Consider the following 13,071-nt stretch of genomic DNA (forward strand, 5'->3'; position numbering starts at 1 on the left):
GGGCCTATACAGACTGAGCTGTAAGGTAAGATATGGGGTCAGGGAAAGGGTCAGATAGACATTGCGGTCAGACAGTCATGGAGCAATACACGAGAGGAAGTAAGGGAGATGGCTGAGTGGTAATGTTGACTTTGAGTCTACTTCAACTCTGGCTAGCAGACTACTCTAGAGAAGCCTTTAACCAGTAACACTCAAAGTGCTGAAGATGGACAACAAAGTGCTCAGTAACAGACGTTGGTGAGGTATGACCCTGTGTATGAGGAAAAAGATATGAGGAGGGCGGTGATGAGAATGTTCCCATTACAAATTAATGAAGGGAGATCATTTACTGCCCTTTTGGGAATCACTGGTAACATTATACATGAAGGCAGGTTACAGAAAGCACCGGCCGGCCCACATCTACACACAGTATGTCATTGCAAAGGCACATTCATTTATGAGGCCACGACTCTTTATTGGTAGCATAGCATTTTCCTTGTTTTGCCTTTAATTGCCACAAATTATGGCAATATACATTTTGTGGAAGTCAGATCTTATCTCATTGTTTTTCATTGCTGTATTACATTGCAAAACCTTTTGTATACCTACCTAGTACTATAATATTATAGAGTTGTTGTTGATATTGCCATTCATTCAAGTCAAACTGAAGATTAGAGTATGTATTTGAAGACAACCCAGAAGGGTTGTATATGTCTGAAGACAACCCAGAAGGGTTGGATATGTCAAGAAAACAACTGCTATGAAATAATAATGAGGAGAACCACAATCTAGGTAGAGTTACAACAGTGACACTCTAATCCAGCGACAGACAGAACGTGTGAGAATGAGAGGGAGGTCTGGAGGAACAGAAGAGTGAGACAGAGGGGAGTCACTATTCATGAACTTCCCCATATGGAAATGGATCTATAAAGAGACTTGGAGGTGTTGTGTTCAGGTTTGGTAATGACGACTGCGTTAAACCTGTGTTCATTGTTAATTTGTATCTGTAAATTAATTATGCATTGTAGGCATAGTGAGTTAAATTGTGCTAGTTCCAACAAAATGTGTAGTTTCTATGGCTGTTTACTGTCTTGTCAGTGTTTGCTTTTGTCTCATAGTACAAACAGTATTTGTCAGTGTCTGGTATTTGTTTTTTGTGAAAATGGACATTGAATTTCCTATAACCAGAATTATTGACAATTGCAGAAAGTGTTAGTTATCATGGTATTACACTTCAATACATTAAGTCACCTGTAGCCCTATTGGCTGATGTTGTGTTTGCCGTACGTTGTGATTGGTCTGTGTGTTCTCGTTGACCTATCAGGAGGACTCTGATGGCCTGTCTGTTGTGAGCAGCTACTGTTATGTCAGCGGAGATCATCTGGGTTACGAAGAGAGCTCCTTGTGCATCCTGAGCCCTGACTGTGACCTCTACATCTGTGACGGAGACGACGACGACAGCACTGACAGGTTCTCTTCTGAATCTATTGGATCTAGTGTGTGTCTGAGATAGAAGCTCCACTAAGGATACATGATTAGTAGAAAATAATGTTTGTTTACTCTGTGCACTTCTGTTGAGGTATCTTTGGAGACTTGGCATTTGATTGGGCTTTATATTTAGGTATTTTGCAGGGGGGAAATGTCAGTAACGAACTAGGTACAAAGAACTTCAAACAAGTAACTCATTGAGCATGCTTTGTAAACCACGTAGTCAATGAGCCTCATATTGCGATTCTAGAGGGACAATATATATACTTTCTCAATCCCTCATTCTCTCCCTCTCTCCACCATTCTATGAATATCTCCTCTTCACGCTATCTCCTCTTCCAGCTGTCGGGACCAGAGTGTCTACGCTGATCTCAGTGGCTCTGTCAGTGCAGAGGACGACTATCTGCCTCTCCGGCACCACTCAACCCACCTCACCATGACCCGCCTGGACCCACCACCCCACCGAACCAACCCCAAAGCCTGGATGGAGGAGGCCAATAGCAGGGGAAGGATTGGCAGACACTCAGGTGAGGACTGCACTTAACCACATGTATCTTATTACAGCCATAGGTGTTATTTACATGATGATGTTGTCAGGTACCTGTGTTCAATGTCATGAGTTGAGGTGGGACCTATTGATAGGGCTATCAGTAGTGTGGTAGTATCTTGTAAAACTGCGTTGTGGACGTCCTTAGAACTCCTTGGAATGTATCAATAATTACAGCGTTTAGAATGAGTATACCATGTCAAAAATATCCTTCCTATGTGATGGAGTGTTTTTCTTTTTTAGGGTTAAAAGAAGAAAGGAATCGTGAGAGTGGCTACTTCTCTCTGGGGAGGGCAGGAGGAGCCCGTTCTCTCAGGGATCAGAGACCCCCTCCCGTTTACCGCCATTCAGAGAGGGGACACCCCCTCTACAGCAACCGGAGCCCTGAGCCCAAAGCTACCATCCCCTTCAGGAACCCTAACCTGGGGCTGGCCTCAAAGAGGTTAAACCCAGAGATACTAAACCCAGACCTGCCTCTGGAAAACCCTGAACCTCCTGACACATTTGACCTCACCATCGAGGTTGAGGCTCAGATGGACCCTCGCTCCCCAAGCCCCACCCCTTTTAAGATTGCAGAATCCCTGGCCTCCACTAACCGGAGGGGTTTCAACAGCTCATACAGTAGAAGAAACTCCCCTTCCTATCAGGAGTCTGGGAAGTTCAATTCATCGAGACAAGGCTCCTCTCTGTCCCGCTCCTCTTCACCCTCACGAAGCACCTCCCCATTCAAACGAAGTGAATGTACCACCTCCCTCAACAGGCGGGGCATAGACTCTGAGGGCTGGTCTGAGGGGCGGGACAACACTTCTAGAGGTCCCCCCCAGAGCTCTTATGGACGAGGTGTTGATTTTAGAAGCTTGAATAAAAACGTAATATCGATGGCCAGTTCAGTTGGTTCCATATCACAGGCCAACTCTGTTGCAGATTTTAAAAGTGCATTGCGCAAGAATGAGACAAACAGCTCCTTAAATGGTCATGGACGTGACTCTCGAAGCTCCGCCCCTTCAAGGAGGGGTTACGAAAGCCCCAGACAATCCCTGGTCCGCAAATCTGAAACAAGTAACTCCTTAAATGGCCGTGACAGCCGAAGCTCGTCTCCCTCGAGGAGGGCTTATGACACCTCCAGCCAAACCCTGCTTCGCAAATCTGATGGGAACAGCTCGATAAATGGTCATGGTCGTGAAAGTCGCAATTCTTCTCCTTCGAGGAGGAGCTACGATACCACCAGCCAATCCCTCCTTCGCAAATCTGAAACAAACAGTTCTCTCAATGGTCATAGTCGACACGGCGGCCGTTGTGGTTCTCCCATTAGGGAGGGTTATGATGCCGAAAGGCAATCTCTGCGGAAATCAGATTCTAGGAATGACTTAAATGTTCATGCCTATGAAAGTGGTAGCTCTTCCCCTTCTAGATGTGGCTTTGACACTCCTTGTCTATCCCTGCTACGTAAAAGTGAGAAAAGTGGCTATGGAAATGGTCGAGGTCGTGACAGTGGAAGCTCCTCTCCCTCTGGGAAAGGCTATGATGCCCTGAGCCAGTCACCTCTGCACAAAAGTGAATCCAACCTGAATAGTCAAGGTCGAGACAGTCAAAGCTCCTCCCCTTCGAGAAAGGGATATGATGCCCCTGGCCAATCACTGCTTCGTAAATCTGAGACGAACAGCTCTGTCAGAAGTCAAAGTCGAGATCGTCCTACTTCCTCTCCCTCTAGGAGAGGCTATGATACCCCGAGCCAGTCATCTCTGCACAAAAGTGAATCCAACATCTACCTGAATAGTCAAAGTCGAGACAGACGAAGCTCCTCCCCTTCGAGAAAGGGCTATGATGCCCCTGGCCAATCACTGCTTTGTAAATCAGAGACAAACAGCTCTGTCAGATGTCAAAGTCGTGATAGTCATAGCTCCTCCCCTTCAAGGAAGGGCCATGACACCCCCAGCCAATCACTACTGCACAAATCTGAGAAGAGTAGGGCCCTCAACGGTCGGAGCCATGACAGTCGCAACTCCTCTCCATCCAAAAGAGGGAATGACCCACCAGGTCAATCACTCCTCAGGGACTCCAGCCTCTCTTACCAGAGAAAAAGCACTTACGGTGATGCTCGGCCTGGCTCTAACCCCTCCCCTGGCTCCTGGCGAGGCTCCACCCACTTCCTACATAGCACCTTCCCATCCAGAGAGGGCAGAGAGAACAGAACACCTGCCCCCTCTCAGAGGGCCTCTGATGTCACCTGGGAAACCACTAGGAGTAGCAGTAGTAGGCGGAGTCTGGAGACACGTAGCTCCTCCCCAAGCACACAGCGATTGACCAACCGCAACCGAAGTCCCTCCCCTCAGATGCAAAAGGACACCTCGTCTCAGAGTTCAATGGAGTCCTCGGAGTCTGGCCAGTTGTCGGGGGAGTCAACAGGGAGGAAAAGGGAGGAGTACGCCGTGATGGCCGATCTACCAAAGGTCAAGCCTGTCCTTCAAAGGGAGGGGCTTGGTCATGTGGGACAGACTCCAAACCGACCCTCAGGGAGACAGGAGCTCCTCAAACCAGCAAGGTTAGGGTTGCAAGTGGTTTCTCCCTCTGTATTTCAGCTGTGACATCAGTATTTTGTCACTGACATTTTTTAAAGTATTAATATGTTGTATCTAAAGTCACGTGTCTGATGTTTCAGCCACTCCCTCTCCAAGCATCCCTCCAGAGAGTGGCTAGATGACTCAGGGGACCTAGAGAGAAACCACATAGGATGGCAAAATGGCAGCAGCGGTAGACTGTCTCGAGCACACTCGTCCACCTCTTTGCACATGCAGGTGGGTCGTTCCGGCAATTCGGTGCCCTTTGAGAAGTGTACAGTAACTTGGTCAAAAGAAACATTTTATTTCACCTAATTCTAACATTCTGTCGTAAAGAGCACATGTTCAACTTCATAAAAAAACAAGTTTTCCCATCTCAAGAGGTTAAATTAAAAAAATGACTGTAATAAGTGCCTATTACAGTGAGGGAAAAAAGTATTTGATCCCCTGCTGATTTTGTACGTTTGCCCACTGACAAAGAAATTATCAGTCTATAATTTTAATGGTAGGTTTATTTGAACAGTGAGAGACAGAATAACAACAAAAAAATCCAGAAAAACGCATGTCAAAAATGTTATACATTGATTTGCATTTTAATGAGGGAAATAAGTATTTGACCCCCTCTCAATCAGAAAGATTTCTGGCTCCCAGGTGTCTTTTATACAGGTAACGAGCTGAGATTAGGAGCACACACTTAAAGGGAGCGCTCCTAATCTCAGTTTGTTACCTGTATAAAAGACACCTGTCCACAGAAGCAATCAATCAATCAGATTCCAAACTCTCCACCATGGCCAAGACCAAAGAGCTCTCCAAGGATGTCAGGGACAAGATTGTAGACCTACACAAGGCTGGAATGGGCTACAAGACCATCGCCAAGCAGCTTGGTGAGAAGATGACAACAGTTGGTGTGATTATTCGCAAATGGAAGAAACACAAAAGACCTGTCAATCTCCCTCGGCCTGGGGTTCCATGCAAGATCTCACCTTGTGGAGTTGCAATGATCATGAGAACGGTGAGGAATCAGCCCAGAACTACATGGGAGGATCTTGTCAATGATCGCAAGGCAGCTGGGACCATAGTCACCAAGAAAACAATTGGTAACACACTACGCCGTGAAGGACTGAAATCCTGCAGCGCCCGCAAGGTCCCCCTGCTCAAGAAAGCACATATACAGGGCCGTCTGAAGTTTTCCAATGAACATCTGAATGATTCAGAGGAGAACTGGGTGAAAGTGTTGTGGTCAGATGAGACCAAAATCAAGCTCTTTGGCATCAACTCAACTCGCCGTGTTTGGAGGAGGAGGAATGCTGCCTATGACCCCAAGAACACCATCCCCACCGTCAAACATGGAGGTGGAAACATTATGCTTTGGGGGTGTTTTTCTGCTAAGGGGACAGGACAACTTCACCGCATCAAAGGGACGATGGACGGGGCCATGTACCGTCAAATCTTGGGTGAGAACCTCCTTCCCTCAGCCAGGGCATTGAAAATGGGTCGTGGATGGGTATTCCAGCATGACAATGACCCAAAACACACGGCCAAGGCAACAAAGGAGTGGCTCAAGAAGAAGCACATCAAGGACCTGGAGTGGCCTAGCCAGTCTCCAGACCTTAATCCCATAGAAAATCTGTGGAGGGAGCTGAAGTTTCGAGTTGCCAAAGTCAGCCTCGAAACCTTAATGACTTGGAGAAGATCTGCAAAGAGGAGTGGAACAAAATCCCTCCTGAGATGTGTGCAAAACTGGTGGCCAACTACAAGAAATTTCTGACCTCTGTGATTGCCAACAAGGGTTTTGCCACCAAGTACTAAGTCATGTTTTGCAGAGGGGTCAAATACTTATTTCCCTCATTAAAATGCAAATCAATTTATAACATTTTTGACATGCGTTTTTCTGGATTTTTTGTTGTTGTTATTCTGTCTCTTACTGTTCAAATAAACCTACCATTAAAATTATAGACTGATCATGTCTTTGTCAGTGGGCAAACTTACAAAATCAGCAGGGGATCAAATACTTTTTTCCCTCACTGTAAGTGCCAAATAAAGTAACAGGGTTGACCATAACAGGGTTGAAGATTTCCTCTTAAATCAGCCATGAATCCCCTTGTGACAGGGGGAATGGAAGCTTGTTGTGTGCAACAGGGAGTGACAATTGAATGCAAACTTCACAAAAAAATTTCCTTTGTTAAAACATTTGTAGCCTGTCTCTCTATGGGTAACGTGGGTTGACGTGTTATGCTCGACCCACTCAGTTTTCCACCAGAAACTTTTCCACTATGATTTGACTATTAGATGTTCAATGTTTCTTAAAAAATTAAAAATTAAATTAAAATTGAATAGTTTCACCATATTAAAACGAGACTTCAGTTCAAGTAACCTTAAAATGAGGTACAGACATACACTATTGTTCAAAAGTTTGGGGTCAATTAGAAATGTCCTTGTTTTCCATGAAAACATACATGAAATGAGTTTGAATAGGAAATATAGCTAAATGAATAGGAAATGTAGTCATTGACATGGTTAAAAATAATGATTTTTAATTGAAATAATAATTGTGTCCTTCAAACTTTGCTTTCGTCAAAGAATCCTCCATTTGCAGCAATTACAGCCTTGCAGACCTTCGGCATTCTAGTTGTCAATTTGTTGAGGTAATCTGAAGAGATTTCACCCCATGCTTCCTGAAGCACCTCCCACAAGTTGGATTGGCTCGATGGGCACTTTATACGTACCATATGGTCAAGTTGCTCCCACATAGCTCAATAGGGTTGAGATCCGGTGACTGTGCTGGCCACTCCATTATAAACAGAATACCAGCTGACTGCTTCTTCCCAAAATAGTTATTGCGTAGTTTGGAGCTGTGCTTTGGGTCATTGTCCTGTTGTAGGAGGAAATTTGCTCCAATCAAGCGCCGTCCACAGGGTATGGCATGGCGTTGCAAAATGGAGTGATAGCCTTCCTTCTTCAAGATCCCTTTTACCCTGTACAAATCTCCCACTTTACCACCACCAAAGCACCCCCAGACACCACCATGCTTGACAGATGGCATCAAGAACTCCTCCAGCATCTTTTCATTTGGTCTGCGTCTCACAAATGTTCTTCTTTGTGATCCGAACACCTCAAACTTCGATTTATCTGTCCATAACACTTTTTCCCAATCTTCCTCTGTCCAGTGTCTGTGTTCTTTTGCCCATCTTAATCTTTTCTTTTTATTGGCCAGTCTGAGATATGGCTTTTTCTTTGCAACTCTGCCTAGAAGGTCAGCATCCCGGAGTCACCTCTTCACTGTTGACGTTGAGACTGGTGTTTTGCGGGTACTATTTAATTAAGCTGTCAGTTGAGGACCTGTGAGGCGTCTGTTTCTCAAACTAGACACTCTAATGTATTTGTCCTCTTGCTCAGTTGTGCACCGGGGCCTCCCACTCCTCTTTCTATTCTGGTTAGAGACAGTTTGCGCTGTTCTGTGAAGGGAGTAGTACACAGCGTTGTACGAGATCTTCCGTTTCTTGGCAATTTCTCGCATGGAATAGCCTTCATTTCTCAGAACAAGAATAGACTGACGAGTTTCAGAAGAAAGTTATTTGTTTCTGGCCATTTTGAGCTTGTAATCGAACCCACAATTGCTGATGCTCCAGATACTCAACTAGTCTCAAGAAGGCCAGTTTTATTGCTTCTTTAATCAGCACAACAGTTTTCAGCTGTGCTAACATAATTGCAAAAGTGTTTTCTAATGATCAATTAGCCTTTTAAAATGATAAACTTGGATTAGCAAACACAACGTGCCATTGGAACACAGGACTGATGGTTGCTGATAAGGGGCCTCTGTACGCCTATGTAGATATTCCATTAAAAATCAGCCGTTTCCAGCTACAATAGCCATTTACAACATTAACAATGTCTACACTGTATTTCTGATCAATTTGATGTTATTTTAATTGACAAAAAAATAGATTTTCTTTCAAAAACAAGGACATTTCTACGTGACCCCAAACTTTTGAACGGTAGTGTAAATTAATCACTAATCACATTAAATAAATAATCATCTCCAGAAACGACTTTGTCAAAGCAACAAATAACTAGGGCTTTACAATGATGGTGAGAACTTGGAGACTTGGCTACAAAGTGCTAGTTGATAATGCATGTAGCCCAATAATTACAATCTCATCCTTCACAGAGGCCCAGCAGCCCCACTATAGAGGAGGAGGCCAGTCCATGGAGGGCACACCATAGCTCTTCATTGGAACAAATGCAGGTACAGGTCTACTTGGGTGTGCTTTTTGTAGCCTATATCAAATTGTACATTTTTTATGGAGGTTGTCTAATTTAATGCAGAAGGTGGCCCATGTACACAGGTCATCAGACTAGTCTTCCTTCAGTTTTCATAAACTAAACCTCCCATCCTAAGGGGCATGGCATGTATAGGCCTTTTCTCATTTTGGAAAAAGTATGTCCTTCATCCTCTCCTCTGTGACCCGGAAACCATTGTGGTCGAGGAGATGTCAATTCATTAGTAGACGAACGGAAGAGTGTCCTTCCCTCTTCGATAGCCACCTTTCATCGAGGATAGTCATGTGTATCCTACCGGAGTCCTTAATGGAGGAGTTTTGAAATCTGCCACACCCCCTTTGAACCAGCTTTTGTTTTGTCAGAGGAGAAAAGCATGCACACGTTTAAAAACAATATGCTACATATCGTTTTATCTATACGTTCCCTCTCATCACTGCCTCTCCTCGATTACCTTTGACCTTTTCAAAACGAGGTGAGAGAAGATGGAGGAGAAAGGACGCAGGAGTTGAGCAAAACCCAATTTTAAAAAAGGCCAGAGTGCACATTCACCTGCCCACATCCAAACTTCCTTCTCCGATCCTATTATAGAAGGGCTTTTGTGTCTTTAATATTTATTGCCCTGTTGCTGCTTTGAATAATGGTCAACATCTAGTATTTATTTACTCACACGCTTATTACTGTACCGTATATCTAATCTGAATGTTTCGTTTTACAATGCTTTCCACCTGCATGCAGGCTATTTTGTTGGTGATGTTACAAACACATATCTGTCTATTTATTGAGGTTATGAATGCAAGAAGTTGGGATAAACTGCTTTTATAAACTGGTATAGGCCTGCTCTGTTCAATTCGAATGCAGTGTGACTTCAATGCTTTCTTTTACCATTCCTAAATGTAATTCAGACTTTGAAGTATGCCGTGGGTTGTAGGTCTGTTTCTTTCACCTGTACCCTACTGGCATTTCATAAAGAGTGAGCTTTGTCAAAAGTGGACTGCTGGGGCATGTGTTTCAAATTCTTCGGCTGGGGTGTAATCATTAGTCCAAACAGTTGGGAACGTTTTGCAACTAAAACGAGAGTTTCTATTGGACAAATTCAGGTAGTTCCCTCCCGTTTGATTGCGTTTGCTTCCGTTTAATAAACGTTTTGCAACAGAATCGGCGTAATTAAATAGCCTCCCAAGATTTTACCTAGTCAGCATAAAGAATCTAGCTACTCAATTAAGGAATGTAATAAATGCTTTGATGTGTATTTTAGTAGAAGCTATGTGTTCTGGAAGTAGGTGCCATTGGTTGCTTGTTTGGCAAACAGTCTATACTTTAATATGCAAATACTCTGAGTAGCATATTGATCACTTGATTGGTGAGCTTGTTTGCTCAAACGATTCTTACAGATCCGCCCAGGAAGTGGCAAACAGGGCGAGAGTGCAGAACGAAAAACATCGTAACAAACGTCCAGAAAGTTGTGAAATTGTGGCTTTCAAGAGTTGTCTATGATCTTCAGTTTCTATTGAAATAGTCCATGGAAAAGAGGTTTGAGCAATAAGATACGGTTCACCGACCAAGATGGGTAGAAATGGCGGGGTTTGTTTTAGTTTCGCATAGCCTTCCGCTATGCATACGAGTTTTTACGCGAACGGATCAGCAGGTAGAAAAACTGAGGCAATAATAATTCTACCCCGATCACATTGGTACCAAATAAACTTGTTGGACGAGTAGGCTATTACAATATTTTTATTTGAAGTGTTTTCTTATTTTTCTCTCAACTGCCTCCTGGGTCCTACTAACATGACGGTACGTTTGCTTTTGTGCCTCCATACCACTAACGTTACTTGAATTACATATCCTAATCGTTTTGTGCCTATTACTGAACCCTGTTCCAAGACATTGTTGCAATAATGTTTAATTGTTCGCTGCAGTCACTAGGCAACATGGAACATTGGGGATTAAAATTGATAAATTTTTATTCGAGGAGTGGGCGTGTCTATATTCTTGTGTTTCGTGGCCTTTGTAATTCTTTGTTTTATAGTTTGTTTTCTATAGATCACGTTATGTATTTTGTGCGTACCTGTGGCTATAATTGATGCCATTGCCAAAGTATCAGTGCTAATCAAAAATGTATACGTATTGTATTTGTAAGCGCATTAGGGTTATCCAATTGTTGACAGCTCTTAAGTGTCAGTTGAATTGGAGAAACATTGAGCTCCATATGTTGACTGTTTGTATGTGCAAACGAACACCTCACCCCAATCGTTTGTTTTATTAGTTCCCTTACATTTTATAATATTTGTAATTGGCCTTCGAGGAATCTATAATTGCATGGTTATTCTAACAACCTATAGTTTGTTGCTTCAAATGAATAAGTGTTTTAATAAGGGTATGCTTCTGTGTGCGATCCTCATCCTGGCACTTCGAAAAACGGCTATTTGCTGAAGTGTCAGATTGTCAACGATGTTTCCTGTTGTTGCCAACTATTAGTTTCTTGCATCTAATTTCAAAACTATATTATAGCATTTACGTAGACTAAATGCTTTGAGACCCACACACAAATATGCTCATAGTTATAAAGATTACACATTTTGTTATCATCAGTCAAAACACCCCAAACATTAAAAAAGTTCTAAGTCTACCTCATGCTGTAACCATACATCTGCCTGTTAATGCTCCTCAGACCTTGTAATGGTTTGGTTGGAACAAAGCACAGTGGTGGTTACAATGTGACAACTTATGAGTTACAGTGAGAACAGGCAGTGATGTCAGGTAGAGGGGGAGGGTTGTAGGAGATAAAGACCCAAACTGAGGAATGTAGATGGTTAAGGTTTCCTAATCTTCATCCAGGATCACCTCCTCTGTAAAGTACTTCACAGGTTTTCCGGTATTAGTTGAGGCTGCAGTAGTTAAATGTTAGTAACATATTAGTCTGATTTTTAAATGTATAATCCATGTTTGAACCCTAGAAGCTGTTTCAGTAATAGTACAGTATTAGTGATGTGGACAGTGCTACTGTATATGCCCCTGGTCTCATTACGACTGTAGATTTAATGACCCTGCAAATCTCTCTACATGCTCTAGTTCCCCATGTCTCTATGTTGATTATGTTACTGTTACCTTAGCAATATATATTTTTTCCGTCTTCTCTCATATCACTCTAAGGGGTGCTTTTTTGTTTCCTGTTGCCTTGAACACTTTTAAAAACCCTCCACCCTTCCATGTCCTCACACATTTGAATGTACACGCAAGTGTTTGCCATGGTGCACTGTAACTGCATGAAATGCCTGCCCTTTTGAAATTCTACATGGAAAAATGTTGTCCTTTGTATTGTGAACATCCTATATTCTACACTGGCATCTTTTGTTCTACTTTTGTGTTTGTCTCACTTCTTCAAAATGGTTCTGTTAACCTGACACTTTCTCTTCTTTCCTTGTAGCCCGACCTCCTTAACTTCAAGAAGGGATGGATGTCAAAACTGGATGAGAATGGAGAGGTAAAGTCATGTTTTTTGCATTTCTTATGACTTTCTTTCTTGTCTTATTTAGTCAGAAGTCATGTATCACTTGTTTATCTGTTTTCTTTCTTTCTTTCTAGCTCTCTTCCCTTCTGGTTTCTTGTGTTTCCTCTCTCCTTCTTTCTCTCTCCCTCTTTCCCTCTCTCCTAATGAGAAAGCTTGTGCGTAAGGCGATAGCTGCAGACTTTCCATGTGTTATCCCAGTAATAGCTTGGTGTGCCCAGGCAGGCACAGCCGGTATGTTCTAGCAGGATATGACTGAGTATGAAACGTCCTCATATGAGCTTGTGGCTCATTGTATCATCTATGTGCTAGGTTTGTATGTTATGTGTTTGAACTAATTTTGAATTGACAGTACAAATACTCAGATGACCCATACATCACTTTATGCACTCTTATTATACTTGTCATAATGTCTTGAAAACACTGTGTACTCCATAGGTTTCATTCTTCAATGTTAACTTGATTTGAATGATGTCTTGCTGGGAACTGTCACTTAGCTGGATGTGTGCATTAATGCAACGGATTGGTCAAATAGTGCTGGTTTAACTGGTGGCTTGTGTGTGTCTGCAGTGGAAGAAGCACTGGTTTGTGCTGACCGATGCTGGTCTGAGGTACTACAGAGACTCTGGGGCAGAGGAGGTACATTTTCAACGGCTTGAAAGTTATTTTGACTATTGCAATAATTGTCTTAGGGATACATTGTGAGTTATTGA

The 13,071-nt window shown here is 43.0% G+C and overlaps 1 protein-coding gene across 1 annotated transcript in view; it reads left to right on the forward strand.

Moving 5' to 3' along the window:
- The first annotated feature begins 10,226 nt into the window (after positions 1–10,226).
- Positions 10,227–13,071, forward strand: part of triobpb (TRIO and F-actin binding protein b) — a 38,888-nt gene continuing 36,043 nt past the window's right edge. The window contains exons 1-3 of the mRNA XM_041863417.2: positions 10,227–10,644; positions 12,278–12,334; positions 12,929–12,997. Coding sequence (XP_041719351.1) covers positions 10,639–10,644; positions 12,278–12,334; positions 12,929–12,997 — 132 coding nt within the window. The 5' untranslated portion in view covers positions 10,227–10,638. The remainder of the gene's footprint in view (positions 10,645–12,277; positions 12,335–12,928; positions 12,998–13,071) is intronic.

Source organism: Coregonus clupeaformis, unplaced genomic scaffold (assembly GCF_020615455.1).
Source record: "Coregonus clupeaformis isolate EN_2021a unplaced genomic scaffold, ASM2061545v1 scaf0400, whole genome shotgun sequence".
Classification (NCBI taxonomy): Eukaryota; Metazoa; Chordata; class Actinopteri; order Salmoniformes; family Salmonidae; genus Coregonus; species Coregonus clupeaformis.